Source organism: Narcine bancroftii, chromosome 2, assembly GCF_036971445.1.
Source record: "Narcine bancroftii isolate sNarBan1 chromosome 2, sNarBan1.hap1, whole genome shotgun sequence".
Classification (NCBI taxonomy): domain Eukaryota; kingdom Metazoa; phylum Chordata; class Chondrichthyes; order Torpediniformes; family Narcinidae; genus Narcine; species Narcine bancroftii.
In genome coordinates, this window is record NC_091470.1 from 78,192,701 (window position 1) to 78,218,829 (window position 26,129).

A 26,129-nucleotide genomic window follows, 5' to 3' on the forward strand; every position below is an offset into this window, starting at 1 on the left:
CAGAGAAATCCTGTATATGAACTGGAAAGAGATCTGCTGCAGTGATGTCCTTCAGATGCCGATAGTCCCCACAAGGTATCCACTCTCCAGGCGCCTTAAGTACCATAAGAAGGGGGAGGAGTCAAGTGATGGAGTAGTGGTTGGTCGGGTGGAAACAGCCCTCTCCAGAGAAAAGAAAAAAGTGTGAAAAAGCAGAGCTCAATAAACATAAAATGCAGGAAGAGAAAGATAATGTTACAGAGAAGAGAGAAGAAGGAAAATCACTGGGGAAGAAAGAAGGCCTTACCGGCACATCGGAGCAGAGACCCACCATGGAGAGGAGCGGCCGATCTCCGGTGTTGGTGAGTCCCCAGGGGAGCGGTGTCCTCCTGATCAGCGGACTCCAAAAATGGCTCTCAGAGCCAAGAAGAGGTGCGCAACTGCGCATGTGCACAAGTAAAAGAAAAGGTTAACGTCGGCAAGAGGGGGAAATCGGCTGGGGAGCGGCCAGCTGCGGAGCAGCCAGCTGAGAGATGCCCAGTTTCGGGGCGTTTGGCTGGGGGAAGCATGCAAGAAAGAAGAGTGGTGAGAATAAAGGGCTGGAAAAGGGTGAGCGGCAACGGGACGACCTGCAACAGGAGGCCCAGCAGTGGGTCGGCAAGCAGCGGGTCGACCTGCGGCGGGAGGCCCAACAATGGGTCGAGCTGCGGCTGGAGGCCTAACAACAGGAGACACCAGCTGGAGGCCTAGCAAGGATAGAAGCAGCTCACCAGAGAAGGATGAAGATACAAAGACACAAAAAAGATGACGCAGACATAGATACAAACACAGAAGAAGACCAAGAATTTCAAAGGAAAGAAGAAGGTAAAATAGAAAGTTTAGATAAAGCCTTTTTCGAAGAACAATTGAGGTCATTAAAAGAATGGCTATCATTAGAATTTAGTTCAATCAAAAGAAAAATGAAAAGAGCTGAAGATAGAATGCAAAGCTTAGAGTTGGCCATGACTGAAATAGGGAAAAGAGTAGAAAATGTGGATGAACGAAAAGCTGCTGTAGAAATGGAGATAAATGATTTATGAGGGAAGTTGGAAGAGAGCGGGAAAAAAATTAGACAAGATTTATTGTCACAAAAAATTGACGTTTTGGAAAACTACAGTAGGCGAAACAACATAAAAATAATTGGGCTGAAAGAAGGCAAAAAAGGGTCAAATATGAAGGAATTTATAAAAGGATGGATCCCAAAGGTGCTGGGAACAACAGATTCACATGAAGAAATAGAAATCGAAAGGGCGCATAGAGTGCTAGTACCGAAACTGCCACCATATCAAAAACCGAGATACATATTGGTAAAATTTCTAAGAAATACGACAAGATAAAACATACTGGAGCAGGCAAGAAAGAAGATTAGAGAAGACAATAAGCCATTTTGTCCCCATAAGGGACAAAAATTTTTTTTTAACTGGGCATAAGCTTCGAACTTTTAAAGAGGAAGGAATTCAACACGGTGAAAACAATCTATGGAAGAAAGAGTATAACTTTGTATTAAGACATCCAGCGGTACTCAAAGGGAACGGAATAGAATGTTCTCGAACCAAAAGAAAAGCCCAAGAATTTGCTGAACATTTGCAGGAGAGGAGGAGGAGTGACAAGAAGGGTAACCAGCAAGAAAATATACAAAAATATAAAGTAAAGATAATGTATATATAAAGATGGATAAGAGAAAGGGAAGAAGGAAATAAAGAGAGAGAGAGAGCTTTGTTATAAGTATAGGAAAATGGTGTTCGCTGGGGGGGGGGGAAGAATAATGGTCACTGCGAAATCGGTTGACACTTGCGAGTAAGTTCGCAAACCGAATGGAAAGGGGAGATGTGGTTGCTGTCAAGGGACAGGAGGCAATCCAAGGAGGGGAGATTCATTTGGGGCTAAAGGGTTATTGCTTGTGGGAATTGTTGGGGTATTTCATGTCTTAAATGTGTTGTCATACATTGAGATTAAAAAAAGAAAACTTAAAAAAACAGTAATGAAGAAAAAGGGGATGGAGGTGGTGAAGAGGTGGAAAAGAAGTGAAAATAAAATAAACATTGGACCATAGGACTATAAACATTAATGGAATATATAACCAAGTTTAAGTGTATAACCATATATGGAACATAACAGAAGGAGCAGGCCTAGGACTTCTTTTCTTTGGCTTGGCTTCGCGGACGAAGATTTATGGAGGGGGTAAAAAGTCCACGTCAGCTGCAGGCTCGTTTGTGGCTGACAAGTCCGATGCGGGACAGGCAGACGCGGTTGCAGGGGAAAATTGGTTGGTTGGGGTTGGGTGTTGGGTTTTTCCTCCTTTGCCTTTTGTCAGTGAGGTGGGCTACCACCTAAAATGATAAGATAAACACGATCACATTTAATGTGAATGTGGATGATGCGTCTTTTTTGTTTGTATTCCTTTTGTATAAAGATATTGTTTTATTTTATATGTCCAATATTTACTGTTTTTGAAAGGGGGTGGAAAGGGGGAAGGGAGAAAAAAGAGAAAATGTCACTGTGAATATTTAAAGAGATGCATCTGTAAATATATTGGTTGATATGGTTCGTAGTGCAATAAATAATTACAAAAAAAAAGTACCCTATGAAGCAGTGATGACCAAGGGCTGTCAGAGCAGCAAACAATCCCCATTTCTTTCATATATTGGAATTCATATATAACCAACTGCAATTTATCCAGAGGTAGCCTGCATGTTAAGAGTATGAAGGGAATGTCCTCAAGTCAGAATGTGGTGCTGCAATTCATGTTTTAGTTGGCCCATTGAGAATTGTGGAGTAATAATGCTGGGGGATTCTGAGAGTGTCACTGAGCCAAAACAATGTGTGGGCAGTGCTGCTGGGTGCAAGGCGAGGGTCTCGAAAGTCTTCGAATTAACTAGTTGGCAACCTTTGAGATCTACTAGGAGTGTGCTTACAAAAAATCAGCTCCCAGGAGTGGCTGTGATACAATGGTGAAGGACCAGCTGAACTTCGACAAGCTGAAATTGAATGGAATTGTCTGTGACTGCTGTTGTTGGTGGCCATTAGAGGAGGGCCCTTCTTTCTTGAATGTACATCTTGGCTGGAGGAGGGAAGCACACTAACCTCCGCTCCAGTGTTGACCAAGAACTGATGGCCTGATTGTTGATCACTGAGGAAAAGGAAGTTGTTCTTATGGCCGGCCATCACAGCCACTATCGACAACCGGGCTCAGCATTTCCCAGATGCATGCAGGGTGGACGGCAGCAGCGGGCTGCAGCTCCCCCATCTCTGATGGTAACAGCACTACTGCTTTGTCTGAGCTGTCTGGTCAAGTCTGACGGGAGCAGGCAGGGTTCATTCCCTTTGGTGAGGCACTGCTACATGCCCAACTGAAAGTCTACCATGCTGCTTAGCATGCCACAGCTCCTAAGTGAAGGAGGTTGTTAAAGTCTTCGTCTGCTAGCAGCAAACAGATGTCTTCTGGCATTTGCTCAAGAAAAAGTTGCTCAAAAAGCAGACAGGGCTTGTGGCCATCCAGGCCTTCCATATGGAGAAGTTGTGCTGCTCTGTTGTGTCAGGAAAGGCCGAAAATATGTATGAGCAGGACTTTGATGGCTTCATACAAGTTGTTGGCTGGAAGCTGGCATAAGAAATTGACAATACATTCCACGGTGTCTTGATCCAGTCAGCAGTAATCTGGCATAGATGGAACTGGGCCTTGGCCTGCTCGAACCAGTCTTATGGTTGCAAGGTCCAAAATGTCGTTTGGACTATCGGGGTCACCAGTGTAGTGAGTGGTGAAGTGAATAAAGCACAAAAGAAGTTGCCTGTGAACTGAACCAACAGAACGGTTTAATGGAATCTTTGCAGAAGTTTAAATAATTACAGTTGGTGCTATCACAATCACCCGACCTCTGAAGTCACACGAGTTCTTTGTGACCCCCAGCCACTTGTGGGGGGGGGGTGCACCTACAGACACTGGTTTGATAATGGAGTGGCACAGTTCGCCACAATGCCATATTTTTGAGGGATCTATTATTAAGGGCATATCTGCAGTGAATTTCTTAAAGCCTGAGATACCATTGTCTCTTCTCTGTGCTTGGTAACTACAGACTATTTTTAACAGGGATGCATAGATTTGCTACAGATGATTTAAAAAAAAATACTTGGGGATAGTTCTGGTATCACTTTATTTTTTCCATGAGTCATGGAGGGAGGAGGATATTCCAGCATAAAAGCAAACTTTTAACAAGTGAGAAAATCTTAACAGTTCACTTCAACATTTGGAATAAAAAGGTACCATACATTGGATAAAACCACTCAGAAATGGATTTGCCCCATCATGTTCAAGTATTCAATTTAGGCCACAAAATGTGCCGTGTTTATACTCCCAATAACTAGAGAGAACGGTGTTCTATCACCAGATCTCATACCTATCTTCAGACTAAGAGGTCCATTGGACTCTGCAAGTTTGGTGTGGATTGGGAGTGCAAGTTATCTCCAGCTGTAGTGAAGGAATTGCCAGCCTGGCCTTCATCGGTCAGATCCTCCCTGGCACAGGAGATGGAGATGAGGCTGCAGAAAAGTAATGGTGACAGTGAGCAGTTAGCCAGCCGTGATCGAGTCGTACTTCACAATGCTGCCGTTAGCTTTCCCACCATTACCTGTAAATGTGGCTGACTAAAAGGCTGAAGCTACAATGTCAGAAAAGTTTCCTTGCACATCAAAATACAACTTGTTAGTATGCTGGGACAGCCTCTGCTTGACTGCAGCAGGCAGGCTTCAGGGAGGTTTGAAACCAGCCAGAATCGGCTTACTCCTCTGGCCCAATGATGTACAAGTTGGATAATTCAGTATTGCTTGATAGACCTTGCCCTGGGATTATGGGCACATTATAACATTTCCACCTCAGCATATAGCCCACCCAACAACTTCGCTTCACATGGGAAGGGAGAAGGCTGGATCAGTGGAGACTGATTAGGTCAATTTCCCACCAGTTCGGTAAGGCTTGATAAAACAAGGTCCCTCCAAAATCCTGGAAAGTAGGCTATACCTCCCCCCCCACTCTAGGGTTTGCATCAGTGGCAGCCTCCACTTCCTAGGATTCCAGCTTGACGGTGATTTTTGAGGAGCACCTGAGCTGTTGAATACTAGGAGGCATCTTCATGAGATCCCATGCAATACACAAAATGTGCTGTAGAAACTCCGCATGTCCTATGCCATAGATGCTCTGTGGTTAGCAAGAGATTACTTAAGGTGGCGAAAAAAAAGGTTGAGAACCGCTAATCTATATGGTCGATGTTAGCCAACATTTTGGGCTTGGGTCCTTTGTCAAGCTAGGAGCAAAAACAGGCAGGTGCCTTAGATCCCTGTTCATTCTGGGACCAGAGAGAACAGAAAGGATAAATGCCAACATTCAGACCAAGTACTTGACCATGGCAAGTTGTCACAAATCACACTTCTTCCCTGCTATCAACACCACAAAGTTCAAGTCAAACTGCCTGATGCTCTGGTGTATTTTGAGACGATTCTTTCTGTATTTCAACCAGCCACAGTACAAACTGTAGTGGAGAAAAACCACAGAATTTGGCACAGTGTTAGGAGTTCACCCACTTCCCTCCCAGCTATTGCCAAAAGTGGCAAACAGCAAAACTAGAAAACAATCCTGTCCATTTCTAGTTTGTGTTGAGGGAGGGAGGGAGAGTTGCCACTCATCTGGTCTATTTGCATGGAATTTCAGCCGTGTAGCAAATTGGCTGCTGATTTTGCCCTTGTAACGGTCACAATTCCAAATTTTGTGAACTGCTTTTGATTTTTCCAAGAGATATCAGGAGTCAGTCCTCTTGGACCCGATTCACCCCCAGTGTATCTTTGCGGAAGAGGAAGCAGGCTGGCTGTTTATCTCTTCTCTCTGCACCTTCCACTAGTGGCTCTTGTCTCATAGCCATATAAAACTTGTTTGTGGTTGGTTCCTGAGAAGATGCACATACATTTCCATTCTTTAGTCTAATCCAGATACTTAAATGGCCAGTAAAGTTATTAATGGCCCTGTTTGGTTTCACCCTTTTGCAGCTGTTCTTAACCTGCAAACTCTTAAGTGGGCAGAAAAAGTGATGTCTAAATTTAAAACCTATTTTGTAGGAACATACATGCCAAAATTACTCCTCTCTGTACCGGTCAAATACCCCTTATCCGAAGATCCAAACGTTAAAAAGATCCAAAACCAAAAAAAAAACCAATTTTCAGCACTGACGTGACATCACAAGTGGAAAAAAATTCAACACCAGACTTGCCCACATGGGGCTCTGAAGCTCTGCTGGTGCCGGTTCAATTAGAATAACAGTAAAAACCCAAATCTTTGCCTCTGCCTGGGAAGATGCCAAACAGAGTTGGGTCCAAGTCATGAGCATTGGCTGCAGCCAGAGTCGGCGACTCCATCCTCAACATCGGGTGGAGTATCGTCCGCATTGAAGAAGTCGCCTCGGGCTCCTGGGCAGGAGTGGGGACTGGCAGCAGCAGTGGGGAGGTGGTGGTCTTTTGTAAGCAGAGATCAAGTTTCTTTGGTAAGTACTCAACATTATTTCATGTGAATTTTCCACGTGTGGCCTCATGTCTCTGCTCAAAGACCCTGCTGTTGTTTGTTGTTGAACCGCTGGTACAGGTATTCTGCTGATGCTACTGTGCTGTTCAGTTCCATTATTCCAAAAACCAAAAAAAAACCCAAAAACCGAAAAACATCTGGTCCCAAGCATTTCAGATAAGGAGTACTCAACCTGTAATGTAAATCATAGGTTCCAATTCAGATTTTCAGGCAGCACAATATTTCGATCAGGCTTAGTCTGACTCAGGGCACAGGTCTTAAGTGGCATATAACTCTAAACAAATTGTTATTCCATTAGTAAAAACCTGACCCGGATATATAGGAAATTTGTGGAAATGACGACATATGTTGAGTGGAGGTGGCTTTATTGAGATTGCAACTGGTTAGAGTGGGCGGGGGTCATTTATTTTCTAATGGTCCAGTCTTTATTGTTGACATTGGTTGTTCAAAGCTTTTAGTGGTTGCTACTACCCATGTTCTTCACAGGAGAACAAAACAGGGATCATTGAAACAGTAGCATTTTTGCACTTCAAAGGCCTTGCTTTCCAGATTTCTTGAGCATGTGAAAAGCACAGTGTGAATGGGAAATTCTCTTTCTTCCCCGTGAGTTTTATCGCAGCCTTTATCCTTTATCGCAGCCCAATTCCTTGTGTGACCCAGAAACCCAGTAAAATCACTGATAAAACAAAAAGCTTTTTATCAAAACAGACTTCAGGAATGCCTCAGTGCACTTCACAGCCCACAATGTACTTCTGAAATGTAGTAATTGTAAATTTAAGGTAAAACTCAGCAGCCAATTTGTAAACACTGAAATCCCATAAACTGCAATGTGGTAAGTAGAGATAAAAGTCAAAGGTTCCATTATTGTCAGGTAATACTACATTTAGAATGTAACATACGTGAAATTCTTCAACTTTGTCTACCGTAAGGAAGACTGAGTCACCCACTTTGTCCAACGCCCCTCACAGAAATGAGGCCCCAGCGAGGAAAGAATTCACAACCCCTGGTTTACAAGACCAGTGCTCTAACCAGTGAGCTATCGGAGCCTGGAGGTTGTACAGTAAATATTGGATAGTGTTCCAAATAGTGTCTGGGGAGTTGTCTGAGTGAAGGTGTTACCATTGTTTAACATCTCACCACCCCCCCCACCCCAAATAGTACAGTACTCCTTCAGTTTGACAAAGGAGTGTGACTCAAAGGAAAATGCAAAAGAGGTGACGGTGTTAAAGATTGAGTCATGGCTGCTGGGATAGCAGCCAAGAAGTCAGAATTTTAAATTTGCATTACTGCGGGGAGATTCGTGAGCTGGGTCTGGTTATGAATGCTGCTTATTGTTAGAACTGGTTCAATAATTAAGGACACTGAGGCTCTAGTTGCCCTTGAGGTAGTCTCATATTTGTAAACAATCTTTGCAAGGGAAGGAGGTGAACCAGCACACCTTTCTCCTACTTCCTGAACACAGGGAGTGGGGGAGAGATAGACATCACGTGCACTTTTGCAAACCTGAGAGAAATTGAATTTTTTTTTTCGAAACCTTTCCCTCTGTAATTGCTGTAATTTTCCCCTGTTAAGTGACAATGACAGTCTGTGAAACAAAGGGATCTAGGCATGAAGGATAAAACTCTATGTAGAAGCGGAAGCCTTGATGCAGTACCAGCCTTGGGTCTCCAACACTGGAGGGGTAAGGCCTCAATTGCAGGTGTGTCCTGTTTAAAAAAAAATCTCTCCAAAGTATCGTGCTAGCCACTGCAAATAGCAAGACGATAGTGATTCCTTGAACCAGCCATCATTCATCACCTGGCACCATATCCCACTGCCATATGCTGCGAGCAGGTGCTCTTCATTGGGCAGTAGCAGCTGCAATGTTCAGGGGTGATGTTTTGCCTCCAGCGACTTGAGGGGCAAAACCATCAGATAATGTTGGACACATGACGGTCTCTGCCACCAAACCCCAGGTGACTTTGCTTTCCAATGATTAAACCCAATACAGATACTGATTTAAGGCCCCAGTTGCTGCATTATATACAATTATTCATGGCCAACCAAGCTTTTGATTTTAGCAGCCGCTCTCTGAAGTGCTTTCACTGTGTTGTTGGCACCCTCTCTACTTTAAGGGTCGCTCCAGTACCCTTTGTACTCAACGACGTATGTCAACATTGACGTGCTTGTTGCATGAAGTGCTGCTAAGGGGGTGTGGGACTTTGACAAGGGGCTGGCAGATTATTCCAAAAACCCTAAAAGGCAGCCCCTTGGAGTAATCACTTGTCGCTTCAGAATCTTCTCTCAATAGTTCCTTCCCTTCCTAATTATCCCTCATGGTTATAAATCAACATGCGCCCTACATCTTGACTAGAATGTGGTGATACTGTGCAGTTTCTGGGACTACTTTCAGTGACTGTGCTAGCAATTTAGTCATTGGAGCACAGGAGGTCAGTGTGCTTTCCACAAGCAGTAGGTGTTTACCCCTGGAGCAACCACTGCTTATTTTTTTGTTGTCTTCCATAGATTTCCAGTTCCTGCTGGGACCTTATAGTCTCTGACTCAAAAATAATACAGCAGCAGCACAATGTGCATGTTAACTTGGGCGTTGGCATATCAACCCGTTGTCCTTGGGAGAGATTTGGATAGGGTTGGCAGATTGCTCAGGCATGGAATGAATGCAATAGGGTGGACTGGGCCCTCAAGAAGGGCTCTTCCTGATACAAGGAAACCTTCCCAAATGGAAGGGCACTCTGTTCAATGGATGGCATCCATCCAAGCAGCCTTTAGTGTCCCAGTTTGCTATAATGTGGACCAGGCTCAGCATCAGTGTCCTCAAGCAGCCCAGGTCTTGTGAACCCAATCAATAATGATGGGCTAAGGAGGTACCTGAAGCATCCATTAAAAAAAAGTCTAAATACTATTTGAGCATATAAATACACATAACCGCAACTAAGTTCAGATGTGGCGGTGAACCATGCACCATTTGAACTGTCCAAGTGGTTTGTCCTCTGATGGATTGGGAACAGCTCTGTGTCTTTGGCCACTGGTCAACCAAAGGGTCTCAGAGCAGGGTAGGGCCTTGCGTGGTCCGCGTCATGCTTGGAAAGTGTTTGCTGTCCATCTCCCACAGTTTCTTGCTGGAGAAGGTTGTCGGTGGTGAACTGGTCAGGTTGGCCAGTGAAGGACAACTGCTGTAGTTGATGTAGCTGGCAAGCATCAAAGTCAGCTCCAGGATCTGGGAACACAACCACAGAACAAACCAGGGTGGAAATCTCCTTGAAAAATTAGATGCTAATTTCCTGTATGCTAACTATCTCTTTCCCCAAGATGGACAACCCTATAACTAGAAGGCAGAGGTTGATGGTGAGAAGGCAGAGGTTGATGGTGAGAAGGCAGAGGTTGATGGTGAGAAGGCAGAGGTTGATGGTGAGAAGGCAGAGGTTGATGGTGAGAAGGCAGAGGTTGATGGTGAGAAGGCAGAGGGTTGATGGTGAGAAGGCAGAGGGTCCCTCAGTGCAATATTTTCACTCAGAGGGTGATTCATATCTGGAAATGGATGCCAGAGGAAGCTATAGAACTGGGTATAATTAAAATGTTCAAAAGGCATTTACACAGATATATGGATAGAAATAATTTAGAATCTAGATGATGGGGTGGTGAATTGGATTAGTAAATATGCAGACGATACTAAGATAGGTGGAATAGTGGATAATGAAGAAGGTTTTCAAGGATTGCAGAGGGATTTGGGCTGCTTAGAAAAGTGGGCTGAAAAATGGCAGATGGAATTTAATGCTGATAAGTGTGAGGTGCTTCATTTTGGTAAGAAGAATCAAAATAGGACATATGTGGTAAATGGGAGAGCATTGAGGAATACAGAAGAGCAGAAAGATTTAGGAGTAACGGTACATCGTTCCCTGAAGGTAGAAACTCACGTGAATAGGGTGGTGAAGAAGGCTTTTAGTATGCTGGCCTTTATCAATCATTGCATGGAATATAGGAGTTGGGAGGTGATGTTGAGATTGTATAAGACGTTGGTGCGGCCTAATTTGGAGTTCTGTGTGCAGTTCTGGTCGCCTAATTATAGGAAGGATATAAACAGAGTGGAAAGAGTGCAGAGAAGGTTTACCAGAATGTTGCCTGGGTTTAAGCATCTGGAGTATGGGGAGAGATTGGACAGATTGGGTCTTTATTCTTTGGAGCGTAGAAGGTTGAGAGGGGATTTGATAGAAGTATTTAAGATTATGAAAGGGATAGACAGAATGGATGTGGATAGACTATTTCCGTTAAGAGGAGGAAAGATTAAAACAAGAGGACATGGGTTAAGAATTAAGGGGCAGAGGTTTAGAGGTAACATGAGGGGGAACTTCTTTACTCAGAGAGTGGTAGCTGTGTGGAATCATCTTCCGGGAGAAATAGTGGCGGCGGAGTCAATTGTATTATTTAAGAAAAGGTTGGACAGGTATATGGATGAGAAGAAGATGGAGGGTTATGGGCATTGTGCAGGGAGGTGGGACTAGAAAGGGGTGTTTGGTTCGGTGCGGACTAGAAGGGCCTAATGGCCTGTTTCCGTGCTGTAATAAAATTGTTATGTTAATGATACAGACCAAACAGAGGCAAATGGGACTGGCCCAGAATGCCAACTTAGACCCTGCTCCTTGCTGAGCCCTTTGAGTGATCATCAAAAGTGCAAGGACAGGAGCCCACCAAGCTTGCAATGTCTTTTAATTTAATCACAGCTAATCACCACGCAAATTGCATCTTTCCACCCTTATTCCACACCCTTTGTGCAAAGCTATTACTGATCTTGGCTGAGCAAGTTTCAATTGTCCCAGTAAATATAGCCTAATGGATTTGTAGCCCAGTGTGTGGAAAATATTCTATTCTGCTTTTAGTCCAGAATAGGTTGCTTCTAATGTCCAACCCCTTTACTCTTGATTTGTCATCCAATAATTTATTCCCATGAAACGCATCCCACATATTAAATACCTTGATCAGACTTGCACACAAACTCTATACTTCAATGAATACAGTAATTCAATATGTCCATTTAACTTAGCCACAACATTATTCTGGTGCATGCTCCTGCCCCAGGGTCAGTGCATTCTTACTGTGGACATACTACTCCATGGAGCCTACCTGAAGCATATTTGATGCTTGGGGCTTAAGGAAAGCAGTGCAGGGACATCTGCTTGCCCCATTGTTCTGTGACCATAGTGCTACACAGGACTGTCTTACATGCTGTTTATGCACATCCTCCACTCACTTTTTTCTGCAGAAATTATTCTACTGCTATCAGGAGATGTTGGTGTGTTTGTTTGTGTGCAGTCTTTTAGCTTTCCTCTGACTGTGGTTATTAGCCTTTGATGCACCACAGACAAGAGTCAGCACATCCCACCCCTAACTTTTTGGTTGATGTGGTGTTATCAAGAAATACCCCTAAACAACAATTGGCCATGATTTCTAACTAAGCACTGGAAATCAATGCAAAATTAGACAAAATTCTCCCTCTTGGACTTCTTAGCAGGGAGTCAAATAGTTTGGAAATAGGATAACAACATCACAGTATTACTCTAGTCATCTCCTGAGCCTGGGATTTCACAACTTACTCTGCAAGGACAATTGAGGCAAGGCAAGGGGTGACCATCGGGTCACTGTGACACAGGCAGATAACTAGTGCTCAGAAACACCACCACAGGTCGTCCTTTAATGACCATGGCAGATAATTTACTGAAATGCTTTCAACATTACAACTGGGAAACCTTAGCCACTATATTTAGTGAGAACAGCAGGAGTTTACCAGCCCAAACCAAATAGGACTGATAGCAAGGTAGTTGAAAGGTTGCAGGATTCCAATTCTGAGGTGGTCACAGTTTGCACTATTTCTGTGATATTCAATTTAAAGAGAGGGAAGCCAAATGGCAAATTGTTAGGATGTCTGTGGTAAGGAAATCTGCCACGGTGTTTGTGATCGACACCATTCCAACACCTTTCTGACATTTGTAAATCATCAACATTGTAGCTGGTTTCAGACCAAGTCAATAGTTACTGGATGATGAAGTCCAGCCACACAAAGTTGAAAATTGTTCCAAGGGATCATCTTTCACAGCTCACTTTTGGCCCCGTTGATTTGATTAATCAGCCTCAAATTCCACAAGTGTTAAGGTGTTACCAGCTCTGTGGAGAATTGTGTCTAAATTTGAGGTACTGCCCTTCAGGAAACACGTGGCCATCAAGAGTGTGCAGAGGAGATGAACTGTGATGGTTCCAGGGATGAAGGGCTCTGTAGGTGAGAGATCTGCTGATTAAGGGAAGATTTGTGAGATATGTTCAAAACGAATGAGGTGTTTAGAGAAGTTGGTGGACTGGTTTCTACTGCAAAAGCTTCAGGCCCAAATTTAAAATAATTGTCAAAAGTAAAGAGATGAGACCTTAAAAAAAAACTGTTTGGAATGCACTGTTTGTATGAGTGATAAAAGAAAATAGCCTTTAAGAGAGAAATTGAGAAATATTTCAAAAGCTAATACTCTCATGAGCAATAATACTCTCAACCAGCCAGCATAGGGAACAATGGGCCAAATACCTCCTCCTGTGTTGATCCATGCTTGGAGAGGATGCTGTCATTCAATGACAAAACTCTGTGATCCACAACTGCTTACCTTAGGCTTTGCCATGGCAAACACTAGCTTCTCTGCGGCGATCTTTGCTGGAGTTCCGTCCGTGGGCTTGCTGACAACAATCATAAAGTCATCACGATAGCCTCCAAAGGTCATGATGGACAGGAAGGAGTAATTTAGCACAAGATGCTGCAAGCAACCCAGAGACAATTTTCTGTCAGAAATGGCAAAGTCCTCAGACATCTTGGTATTTAAGGTAACCTCATTAACAAAGTCTAAACTTCAAAATGTTCGCCTGACAGTAGATAATGCAAGAACAAGAATAGGCTTTGGACGGAAGGGGTGAGAGGAAGTCAGTGATTCATATTCTAACACAGGCTGGTCTTTTAAAATCTGATTTAAATGAACCAGGCTAGGACTAGATCAGATATGAACAGTCATGGCCTCAAGGCCCACTAGCAAATAATAGACCAAATAAAGTGTTGCCCAGTTCTGCATTAACAAAAAGAATCTGGCATGCAATTAACAGTCATAGGTGATTGTAATTGTTACAGGACCTATGTACCCAATTCATATTTGGATCTCTGCTCAAAGCTGCAAAGCCTCCAAGGGAAAAGTAGAGGAGAAATGGAATGGAAGGTTTGAACTGTTGTGGGAACAATGTGTTGTACAACTGTGTGGAATACTCTCTCCCATGGCCAACTTGCAAGAGATTTGAGTAAATCTTTTGTGGAGACTTACCATTGTACAGCACTCCAGTATGCTGATACCATCTTCATTCACAGCTAACCAAACAGGCTTCTCTTCAAGTGGTGAAGGTGCAATTGGCTGAAAGGAGAAAACCCAAACAGTGATTGGACAGAGCCTCACATTCACAGAGAGCCATTAAAAACCTCAGTCATCAGAGTGGAGACATTTTGCAGATCAACCCTGAGGCCCATCATTTCATTTTTTTTGGTTAGGGTAGTAATTCCAAACCCATTGTATGTACCAGCAAATGAGCTTTACAAAAGGCCAGCCTGAGAGAATTGTTTCCTGTTGGCACTTCCTCAGACCCACAGTGGTTGAGATTTTGTTCAAAAAAATTTTGAGGGAATGGAAAAGAACGGACAATGAAGGCCATTGTTTGTAAAATTACAGTTACTCAGATAGAGCTGTTGCTACCTCCAACAATCTGAAGATATGGTGAATGATTACAACCTCTTGCCAGGTCTTGCATTGACAGTCGGTGTCCTGGAGGAAAGATGTCAAGTCCTTGGTGAGGCTGGAATAATACCAGCATCAAGGGACCAGTTGGACAGAGACATGAGAGGCTGGAATTGTTCACCTGGGAGGCAATTTGGCAAAAGAGAGTGAGGTGAGGAGGGTTGTTTTACATTAAGAGTTTTGGGGTGGCACAGCAACCCAGATTCAATGCTGATCTGAGGTGCTGTCTGTGTGGAGTGTGCACATTCTCCCCATGACTGTGCAGGTTTTCCCTGGCTGCTCTGGTTTCTACCTCCATCTCAAAGATACATGGGTTGGTAGGTTCATTGGCAGCTGTGAGTTGACCCCAATGTGTGGATGAGTGGAAGAATCTGGGGGAATTGTTGGTAATGCAGGAAGGAATAAAATAGAATGAATGAGGTGTAAATTGGTGGGTGATGGCTGCCTAGACCTGGTGAGTTTTTAGGATTTGGATTGGGGTACCTGAAAGTCAATTGAAAATGTGTTTATTTCTCATCCTGAAACAGGCCACCATCACACCGAAAGAAAGTAAAACATCAGGCCTAAATGACTAAAGATCAGCGATTCTGACATCCATCATCAGGGGAAATGCATTGGGAGGCTGGTCATGGCCTGTATTAACTCTGGTTTCCCAGCCAGCCTTGACCCACTTCAACTTGGCCACTGGCCAAACTGATCCTCACAGAGGCCATTCTTCCGAGATCTCCACTCAGAAACACCTGGCTTCCGAGGACGCCCATGTTAGACAACTCTCCAAAGACTGCAGCTGTTCCTTCAGTATCGTAGTTCCATAGAACATTACAGTACAAAAACAGGCCCTTCTGCCCTTCTAGTCTGTGTTGAACTATTATTCTACCTAGTCTCACTGACCTGCACCCAGTCCATAGCCCGCCATACCCTCCCATCCATGCACCTGTCCAAATTCTTCTTAAATGTTAAAATTGAGCCTGCATTCACCACTTCAGCTGGTAGCTTGTTCCAAACTCCCACTACTCTCTGTGTGAAGAAGTTCCCCCTAATGTTTCCCCTAAACTTTTCCCCTTTCAACCTTAACCCATCTGGTTAGTATCTTAGTGCAAAGAGCCTACCAACATTTACTCTGTCTACACCCCTCATAATTTTGTAAACTCTATGAAATCTCCCCTCATAAAATCTCTACTATCACAACTTTGTTTCCTGCAGCTGTCTGCTATCTCTCTACAGATTTGTTCCTCCAATTCTCACTGACTATTGGGCAGTTTATAAGTGTGGTCATACCTTTCCTGTTCATCAGTTCCACCCATTCTAGCCTCAGTAGACAAGCCCTCTGGTCTGTCCTGCCTGAGCACAGCTGTGATATTTTCCCTGATGAATAATGCCACGCCTCCCCCTTTCATCGCATCTGAAACAACGCAAGCCCAGAACATTGAGCTGCCAGTCCACCCCTCCTGCAACCAAGTTTCACTAATAGTAACAATGTCATAATTCCACGTGCCACTCCACACTCTAAGCTCGTCTGCCTTTCCTACAATACTTACATTGAAACAGATGCTCCTGAGAACATTTTCACCACCCTTTGACTTCTGACCTTATCTGTAATCTTCACTTCATATTTTCCTTCCCTATCTGCTCTACTACTCTGGTTCCCCTCCCCCTGCAAATCTAATTTAAATGCCCTAGAGCAGCACTAGCAAACCTTCCTGCAAGGATATTAGTTCCCATTCCAGTTTAGATGCAAGCTGTCTTGTCAGAATAGGTCCCACCTTCTCTGAAGGAAGTCAAATGATCCAAAAACCTGAAACCCTCCCTCCTGAACCATCTCTTTAGTCATGTGTTAGGCTGCATTATCCCCCTATTACTAACCTCACTGGCATGAGGTACAGGTAGCATTCCTGAGGTCACAACCCTGGAGGGCCTGCCCTTCAACTCAGCACCTAACCCCTCGAACTCTCTTGAAAGGACCTCATCACCCTCATCCCCACATGGACCACAACATCTGGTTTCTCACCATGAAAATGCCGTGAACGCCGTCTGGGATATCTCAGACGCTGGCACCAAGGAGGGAACACACCATTCTCGATCCCTTCCACAGATCCTCTTATCTGTCCCCTTAGTATGTAATCCCCTATCACTACAGCTCACCTCTTCTCCTCCCTTATCTTCTTAGCCACTAGACCAGAACATGCCAGAGACCTGGTCGCCATGCTTGTCCCTGGTAGTTCCTTGGAAACTCATTCCCAAAAACTTCAGGATACATGCCTCAACAACCCCCTCCCCGGCAACAGAATTCAATCAGTGAAGATGGTTCACAACATTTTCTCCACGATCACACTCAAGACCCACTCCTCAAGGATGTATATTCCATCCTCAACTACACCCATAACTGTTCAAATAAATACTGTTCTATCTCAATTTTCAAATTTGTTGGCAATACCACAGTAATGGGCTGGGTATCAAATTACAATGAGGAGACAGAATACAGGAAAGAGATTGCCAAGGTACCAAGGTAACAACTTCTCACTCTACATCAGCAAGCCATAGAGGAGCTGAGCATCGACTTTAGGAAAGGTGGTAGAGTTCACCCCCTGTCCAAAGAGTAGATAGCTTTAAGTTCTTCGGAGTAACCTGACCTGGGATAAACACATAAAGGTGACGGTCAAGAAAATACATTAACATCTTTACTTTATCAGAAGATGAAGGAAGTTCGACATGTCTCTCTTTGTTCCTCAAGAACTTCTACAGGTGACCATCCAAAGCATACCTGCTGGATGCATCACAGTGTGGTATGGGGGCTGCTCTGCTTGAGATAGAAGAAACTACAGAAGGTGGAAATGCAGCTTCAACCCCCTGACCAGGAAAGGCAGCTAACATACTGAAGGACCCATCATACCCCAGACACACCCTCTTCTCCCTCCTGCCTTTGGGGGAAAAAGCTCAAGAGTCAAGTTTATGGTCATCTGATTGTACAAGTACAACCCAACTGTGTCCTCAGTACAAAAACATGCAGACACATAACCAGACATACAGACTAATAATGTCTATGCAAGACAAGTATTATATCTATAAAAATAAATAAATATTATTTTGTACAAATGAGAATCTTGGATGGTTAGTGTGATTAGTTCCTTTGGTTGTTCAGCATTCTCACTGCCTGTGGGAAGAAGCTGTTCCTCAGCCTGGTGGTGCTGGCTCTGATACTCTCATATCTCTTCCCCAACATGAGCACCTGAAAGATGCTGTGTGGAAGAGGTTCTCAATGATTTTGCACGTCCTCTTCAGACACATCAATGGGGGAGTTGGGGGCACAGGGGTTAGGGAAGAGTATGAAAACACGCACCAACAGGCTTAAAGGTAATTTCTTCCCTGCAGCCATCAGGCTCCTGAATGAACTCCACAACAATGCTCTCGCGCTGCCCTTTCTTGGCATTGTAACTATCACTTTGTAAGTTGTGCTCTTTACATGACTATATGAATACTAGAGATAGCCTGTTCATGGAAGAACCCTTCTCATGGTATAACTTTAATGCAACAAATAAATTAAACTTAGCCTTTTCTTTCTCATGCCCCAGATAGGCCAATAGGCCCAGTGAGTCTATGCCAGCTCTCACAGCATTCCGATTACCCCACAGTTCCCTGCAATTTATCCCCCCTCACATTCCCATGACCCACCGCCTCATTCTCCTGCTTCTTATCCACCCTACGAGCAGCGGCCAATCACTGACCCACACATCTTCGTCACGTGGGAGCAAACTGGAATACTCAAGAGGGGGGGAGGAGGAATTATAAACTCCACATGGACAGCTCCCAAGGTCAGGATTGCACCAGTGTTCAGCTGCAGAAGCAATCCCACTAACTGCATCACTGTGCTGACTTTGAGAAAGAAAAATAATTCTAAGGCCAGTGGGGAAAGAGTGCTGAGGGCAAGACTAATTGGGACTCTCTAAAAGCACATCAGGTAGAATTAAGGCATCTCTCGATGCCTGAAGTATGCTGCACAATTTATCGAGATAGGAATGGAAATAATTTCTTTGTATGCATTTGGGAGGTCAGAGCATCTTGTGAACAAAGGGCCAGGGTCATTGCAGGACATCTGATCACTACCACCCCACCCCCCCCACATCTCCCCCCCCACCCCCCCCGCAATGACTCTGCTCCTTCCCTGAGAAGCAGTCTTGTTTTTCAGCCTCAACTCCACAATCCATTAACATTTCATCCTTTTGCTTGATAGATGTTTTCGATGTAAAAAAGAAATGGGAACAACAATTCATGCAATCTGGACATGTGAGAGAGTAGAAAAATTTTGGGATGATCTCAATCAGATATTAAATAAAATAACAGAAAACAATATACCAAAGAATCCAGAGATCTTTCTCCTAAGTAACATAAAAAACAAAGAATTTGGAATCGATTTGGAGGATGCACAAAAAAGATTTAAGATAGCCCTAGCCGTAGCAAAAAAATGTATTATGTCAACCTGGAAATTGGAAGATAATTTGAAAATACAACAATGGTATATAGAAATGAATAAATGTATTCCATTAGAAAAAATAACATATAGTTTAAGAAATAATATTGAAATATACGAACAAGTATGGGAGCCTTACATTAAATACAATAGCGAAAACCTACCGGGGACAAACATTACTTAAGTTGATGGAAGGAGAAGGAAAGAAAAGAATGGACTCAGTAGAATTTCTGGTGTATTTTTGTTGAATGACAACATTGTCTGACTGGTTTAATGCAACCTAGATTGTATACCTAAAATGGATGAGAGGGGGGGGTGGGGGGGTGGCTTGGGAGGAGGGAGGGGGGGGGGGAGAAAAAGTCACTGTATATGTGTGAAAAAGAAAAAGTGTATATCATGGCTAATGTGATTTATGGTGTGAAAAATAAAAAATTAAAAAAAATTTAAAAAAAGATTCTATCTCTACTGTAAGAACGGTTGAACATCAAAATTCCACTGACTTTTGAGGAAGACCATGCAAAAAAAAAAAAATCAACTAATCTCTATATAAAACAGGTGACCCCTTCATCCTGAACAGCAATCAAAATAGTTATGGAGAAAGACAGGACTAGTCTTCTTCAGGTAGAAATCTTGAACTGTGCCATTTGTTTCGGTAGTCAGCAGATATTTCAAAGGTTGATTGGGAGACCTGTTTGCAGGAAAAGGGACATCTGACAGGTGGGATGCTTTTAAAAGAGAGATAGGGAGAGTTCAGGCACACATATTCCTGTTAGAGTGAAGGAAAAGGGACATCTGACAGGTGGGATGCTTTTAAAAGAGAGATAGGGAGAGTTCAGGCACACATATTCCTGTTAGAGTGAAGGACGAGGCTGATGAATCTGTTGTGCCTGGTACAGGTGTTGAATATTACTGAGATAGGAATGAGTAAGACCATAGAGAGTTGGAAAATGAGGTAAATTTGAGGCACTGCTAGTCAGGGGACCTCTGTAGGTCAATAAGGCTTCACTGTGATGTGTAAAGATAGATAGCAGAATCTTTTATACACACTATTAGACACTGGCAAATGCATCAATAACCGTGTCAGTACCAGATGGCCGAGTCAGGCTTTAGGGGTGATGGTAGTCTGTTGTGATAAAGGGGAGTATGTGAACAAGCAGCACCTCAATCCCTCAACAATGCATCATGCCAGCACTGCCTTGAGCCTCCCAGTGTTGTCCCCATTTTACCTTACCTTGGCGGCAAAGAGTTTTGCTCCAAAGAATGACCATTTCCGGCCCACGGTCAGGTAGATGCGCACACAGTCAGCTCCACTGCAGCCTCCCAGTAACATCCACTTAGTGGCCAATCTGTCACACAGTCGCCTTTGTGAAACAAGATACGCAGTGTTTCAAAGGAAATCATTGTAGCAGTAATTTAAATTGTTCAGCTGTGGATTTACAAACACACACAACATCCACACTCTCCTGGTGATGAATGGATAGTGTAGCTGTTAAGATATTGGCTTTAGTGTCAGAGTTCTGGACTACTGAGACCAGAGTTCAAACCCCACCATACAGATGGGGAATTCAAATTGAAATAATAAAATAAATTCAGAACTAAAACTTATCTTAGTAATGTTGACTACAAACTTGGAGGGTTGTGATTCATATTTCTGATGGGAAGCACAGTGACATAACTGAAAAATCACTGCCTCCCAGATCCAGTGACCGGAGTGTGATCCTGACCTCTGGTGCTGTCTGTGTGGAGTCTGCACATTCATCCTGTGACTGTGTGAGTTTTTCCTTGGTTGGGAGATTAACTAGTTCTGGTAAATTGCTCCAAGTGTGCAGAAGAATGATGGGACTGTAGGGAGAATAAAATGGGAAGAGTGTAAATGGGCTACCAAAGTCACAATGGGCTGAAGGGCCTGATTCTGTCCTATATGGCCCTCATGGGTAAACTGTCACTCTCCCTTATAGCAATACTGCCCAATGAGGGGCTTGATTAGAGGCTGCATGGTTTAATTTTCTCACACTCCTGGGCCATCAGGAACACTAGGAGCAGGAATAAATTGACAGGCTCCTCCAGGATGCCCCAACCTTTAGGTGGGTTTTGGTTGACCAGCATCTCCATATTCTTCCCATTTTATTCCACATATCCTCCACAAAATCTCCCTATCAGTCTTGAAATACCCCCTCCAACCACAGTTCCTCGGTCCATTTGGGAAGGGGTTTCCCCACAATGTTTCCCAATTTCACTCCTGAACCAACCAGCTCTTAAGATTCTGACACATGTTCTCATTCCTCCACCAGAGGAAATACTTTGTGCATGAATCTCAGAAGGTTGGTTTGCAGGCCCAGCTTATCTGAGCCAACTAATGTAGTCTATTGCTTTAGTCCCACTTGTCCACATTAGGCTCCTGCTCCTCCAATCCCCTCCCATCCAATCCACGTGGTTCTTAAAGGAATCTAATGTAGCCACCTACACCACTTTGTCTGACAGCTTCTTCCATGTGTCCATCGTCCTTGGGGTGAAAAACTATCTCCCCCAGGTCCCTTCTAAATCCTATCCCCTCACCTTATACAGTGGAACCCCGATTTAATGTTCCCCGATTTAATGCAAATCCAGTTATAACACAATGAGCCATTGGGCTCAGGCTGCCGCTAGAAGCAAATATAGACCTCAAGCTGCCGCCGGGAGTGGGGACCGTTGGTTTACTAAAAATTAATTTGAGTTTTCATTTCAACTGTAACTACAGCGATTTATTTAAACCCCACCTTATTGCGACCCTGCTGTTTTTGGACCCAAACTATCATGCTATAACAGGGTTTCACTGTAATCATATTCTCTCATCTTTAATTTTCCATTCTAAGAAACAGACCATCTCCATTCACCTTATCAATGCCCCTCATGATTTTATAGAACTCGTTAAGATCCCCTCTCAACCTCCTATGCTCTAAGGAAACGTCCTAATTTTCCCAGTCTCTCACCATATAACCATTTACGGAGCGGAAACAGGCCATGTTGGCCTTCCAACTCCGCACCGGTTCACTGATTTTGTGCGCCCTCTTCAGGCAATGGTCCCGATGGGTTTGGCCCTCGGATTCCAACTTCAGATGCTGAATTCTTCCGTTATTCATATTTCCCTAATTCTGGCTACAATTGTGTAAACCTCTTATGTGCTCTTTCCAACTTTATAATACAATAGGGGACCAACACTGCACAATATTCCAAGTGCGACCTCACCAATGTATTGCTCAGCTTCAATGTGATGTCCCAACACTTGGATTCAATGCCTCGGCCAATGAAGGTAGGCGTCCTAAATGGTCTATGCACTACACTCTCTACCTTCATTGCTCTCTTTAAACAGCTATATACCTGCATACCGAGGACAGAACCCTAATTTGATATTGGACAGAATAACTCCTCAATTCTCTTAAGCATCAAATAATATCATCGTGGGACTGTATGTCAAGTCCACTCCCCTGGCTTGGTTCCATTTTCCTTATTACCCTTGAATGGCAGTCTATTAATGTCAGATTTAAAAGTATTAATTTAATTAACATCATGTGCTTTTTGCAGGAGAGGGTCTCGTGTATCTGAGCATTTCCTGACTGAATAACCAGGCTCTGGTTGTGAGGGGGCACAGTGTTGCTACAGGCAGTGTCACTGCCTCACATGTCCTGTCACCTGAGCTTGATCCTGACTCTGGTGCAGTCCTTGGGAAGTTTGCACATTCTCTGTCACCATGTGGGCACCCTCCGAGTGCACCCACATCCCAAGGGAAGATAGGTTGGTATGTTAATGCATGACAGTACGTGTAGGTGGATGGCAGACAAAACAGAGGATATTAATGGGCACATGCTGAAGAGGATAAGTCAATGGAGAAATGTATGGGAGAACGGGATTGATAGGACTGCACCAAGAGCTGCCATAGTCATGACTGTGTGAATGGCCTCCATTATATTATAAGAAAATAAAAGGACATAATATTAAATCATTTCCTTTGCCCTAGTAGAAATAGTTTCTCTCCCATTATCCATCAACTTTTTTTAAATCCAAAAATTTAAAAAGAGACTCAAGGGACACCTCTTCACACAGAGTCTAGTGGGTACATGGACAAGCTGCCAGAGGAAGTGGTCGAGGTAGCTGCAATTACAACCTTCAAAAGGCATTCAGACAGATATATGGATAGGAAAGGTTCAGAGGGATATGGGCCAGGCCCAGGTAGACAACTTGGACTGACTGGACAAGTTGGGCCAAAGGTCCTGTTTCTGTGCTGTAAAACTCTTTGGCTCGAAAGAAGTCACCTCTTAGAGGGACGCAAGATCAGCAATATAATTTGTTTTCTTAATCTAATTCCAGGAGCTGTCCTTCCAAGTTTGATGTACGGTTCCCTAGGTGTAGGTCCCTGACCTTGAACCATACACAATTCCACTTGGCCTTTGATTAAAAAACAATCCCTTTTACATTGTAGTTGTAAAGTCTAAGACCCGAGTCTTTTGATTATTTTTATATCCAACCACTACCATATATTCTTGTTAAATAGTTGAGTTTTGTGGATGAATCTTTCAGGTCAAATTTGGGGGGTTGACTTTTACACAGATACTACTTTTGACTAAGGTAGGTACCTACGTTGTTTAAGGCGTCAGGAGCTCGGAGAGCTGGGACCAGGTAGAAAGTCTGTGTTGGGGGTGTCGGGAGCTCGCTGGGTGGGTGGCCGAAGCGAGGGTGCGTGCTTGGGCATTGGGAGCTCGGATGAGTGGGCAGCCAAGGCGAGGGTGTGCAGTCAAGGGATTGGGAGCTTGGATGGGTGGGTGGCTGAGGCAGGGGTGCACGGTTGCAGTGTTAGGAGCTCAGATGATGGGCAGCCAAGGTGAGGGTGCACAGTCGGGGCATCGGGAGCCCAGATGGGCAGGAGGCCAAGGTGAGGGTGTGCAGTTGTGGCATTGGGCATTCGGATGGGCAGGCAACCAAGGGAAGGGTGTGCAGTCAGGGCGGCGGGAGTTCAGATGGGCAGGCGTTTGAGACCAAAAATAAAAGGGGGGGAAAATTGACTTTTACATGAGACATATGGAAAACACGCAATTTCTGGGCTAAAAAGGGGTGGACTTTTACATGTGATCAACTATTACCCGAGTATATATGGTATATTTTAATTGCCTGTTTATGTAGACTCCTAAATCTTCTTGCAACTTCAATGTTCCTCAATTTTTAAGTTCATTACACAAGAAATAAGAGTGAATCATTCAGCCCCTGCTGACTGTTCAATCATGCAATTTTACCTCAGCACCACTATCCCCACATTCCTTAATCACCGAACAGCCAAAAATCTACTGGCTCCAATCTTGAATGTATTCTTGAATGGAACTGACCTTCCATGGCCTTTTCTGGGGAGAATACTGAAGGTGGAAAAAATTTATCCTCATCCCAGTCCTTAACCACTGGCCCCTTTGGTACCATGACCCCCTAGTACTAACCAGATCAACCAAAGGAAGGATTTGTATCCACTCAGCAAGAAGTTTCGACCTTTCAATGAGATTTTTACAGCAATTGTCTCTACGTGGCCTTTGTTCCGAAACAGTTGACATCACAAGCATTGGGGTTGAAAGCATCTGTCCCCATTTGCCACTCGCATAATCCAGCTCAGTGATGTCATGCTGCTACCTGACGGATTCTAGTAGCACCATCATTGATGCATTATTCGTAATTGTTGAGGGCCTGAATATAGCCAGTGAGTTATTCTTGAGGAATACATCCTTAAACTCCATCCAAAACCCCAACCAATCTCCTTCTTCCATGAGCAGCAAATTTAAATAATCATGATTTTAGACCATTGCTCACCAAGTCACTGGAGGTCAGAGATGTCCCATTATACACCACTTACTGATCAAATTATTATCCTTTGACTGTATATACAACCAAACAAACCATGGTGCATATACATACACATTATATTCACATATATACACAAAAATATAATTTAAAATACAGTAAAACCCTTGGTATCTGGTACCTATGGAAATTGTTGATGCCGGATAAGTGAAATTCTGGTTGCTTGAGATTGCGCGATTGTCGAACTAATGGTGAGATGCACCAATTTTAAATCCGTATTTTTCTGTGATTTCTTTTACTGGTTGCTTAAATTCTAAATAACAGAGGTTTTACTGTAAATATACATAACTATTTTGGGATAATTTACTTGGTTGCAGGATACTGTTCATCAATCTCAGAGCCTGGCAGTCCTGGTTTTCATTCTACTTGCTAATGGACTGCAGCTGAAAGGGACAGGAAGAAGAGGCAAGCCTTACTTGAGCTGCTCGGGGTTGCAAGCTTGTCTGTAGTGTTTGGGGTAGAATTTCTCCAGAACCTGCTGCAGAAACTGTTGCATCTTAGTGTGGGAGCTTCCCCCAGGACTGGAAGGGGCAGGCCGAGCAAGATCTCCATACTCCACCTGCAGAAAGCAAGTATTGTGTCACAAATGGGCAACGCGGTTAGCGCAACGCTGTTACAGCACCAGTGATCAGGACTGGGGGTCAAATCCGGCGCTGTCTGTAAGGAGTTTGTACATCCTCCCTGTGTCTGCGTGGGTTTTCCCCAGGGGGCTCCAGTTTCCTCCCACCCTCCAAAGCACACCAGGGGATGTAGGTTATTAATTGAGCTTGTTACCGTGCTGCACGTCAAAGTTTTTAAAAATTAAAATGTAAAACCTCACTGGTCACCTAGAATGGCCGTCACCTCCCTCAGCATCTCACTGAGGTTCTACCATGGACCGGACACACCGCAGTGCTACATTCTGCAGCACTTTCCTCAACCAGACCTGCCAGGAGGATTGTGATATCAGATAGATGGGGGTCACTGCACCTCCATACTCATCTCCACAATATGCACTTCATTCTGAATCACAAATATATCCCTGAACCACCACCCCTTACACCAATCATTGTTACTGGATCAGAGTCCATGATCTCCAAGCACCATTGCTGTGGGAACCTCTTTAGTACATGGCCAGTGGGTATTCAAGATGGAGCCACAGATCACATGTTTAAGAGCATGGTCCCCTGAGATTAGAGTGTATGTAGCTGGGCCATTGAGGGCAGGAGCACCTTCTGCTCTTGAGTAAGGCCTTCAGAAAAGGAAGAGATCCAGAGTAAACAAGACACAGCACCTCTGCTCAAACAGAGCTTGTGGCCTATCTGTGCAGAACATCAATCAGGCAGCGCATTGCCATCTGCAACCAGTGGTGCACTTGCCAAACATGGTCTGGCAATGGAAATCAGGATAGAATGGGGGAAAATTAAAT

At 43.9% G+C, this 26,129-nt stretch overlaps 1 protein-coding gene across 1 annotated transcript in view; it reads right to left on the bottom strand.

The window, feature by feature from the left end:
* Nucleotides 1-3,809: 3,809 nt before the first annotated feature.
* plekhh1 (pleckstrin homology domain containing, family H (with MyTH4 domain) member 1) overlaps nt 3,810-26,129 on the bottom strand; it is a 144,523-nt gene continuing 122,203 nt past the window's right edge. The window contains exons 25-29 of the mRNA XM_069917177.1: nt 25,138-25,280; nt 20,079-20,208; nt 13,918-14,004; nt 13,219-13,365; nt 3,810-9,797 (exon numbers count right to left, since the gene is read on the bottom strand). Coding sequence (XP_069773278.1) covers nt 9,624-9,797; nt 13,219-13,365; nt 13,918-14,004; nt 20,079-20,208; nt 25,138-25,280 — 681 coding nt within the window. The 3' untranslated portion in view covers nt 3,810-9,623. The remainder of the gene's footprint in view (nt 9,798-13,218; nt 13,366-13,917; nt 14,005-20,078; nt 20,209-25,137; nt 25,281-26,129) is intronic.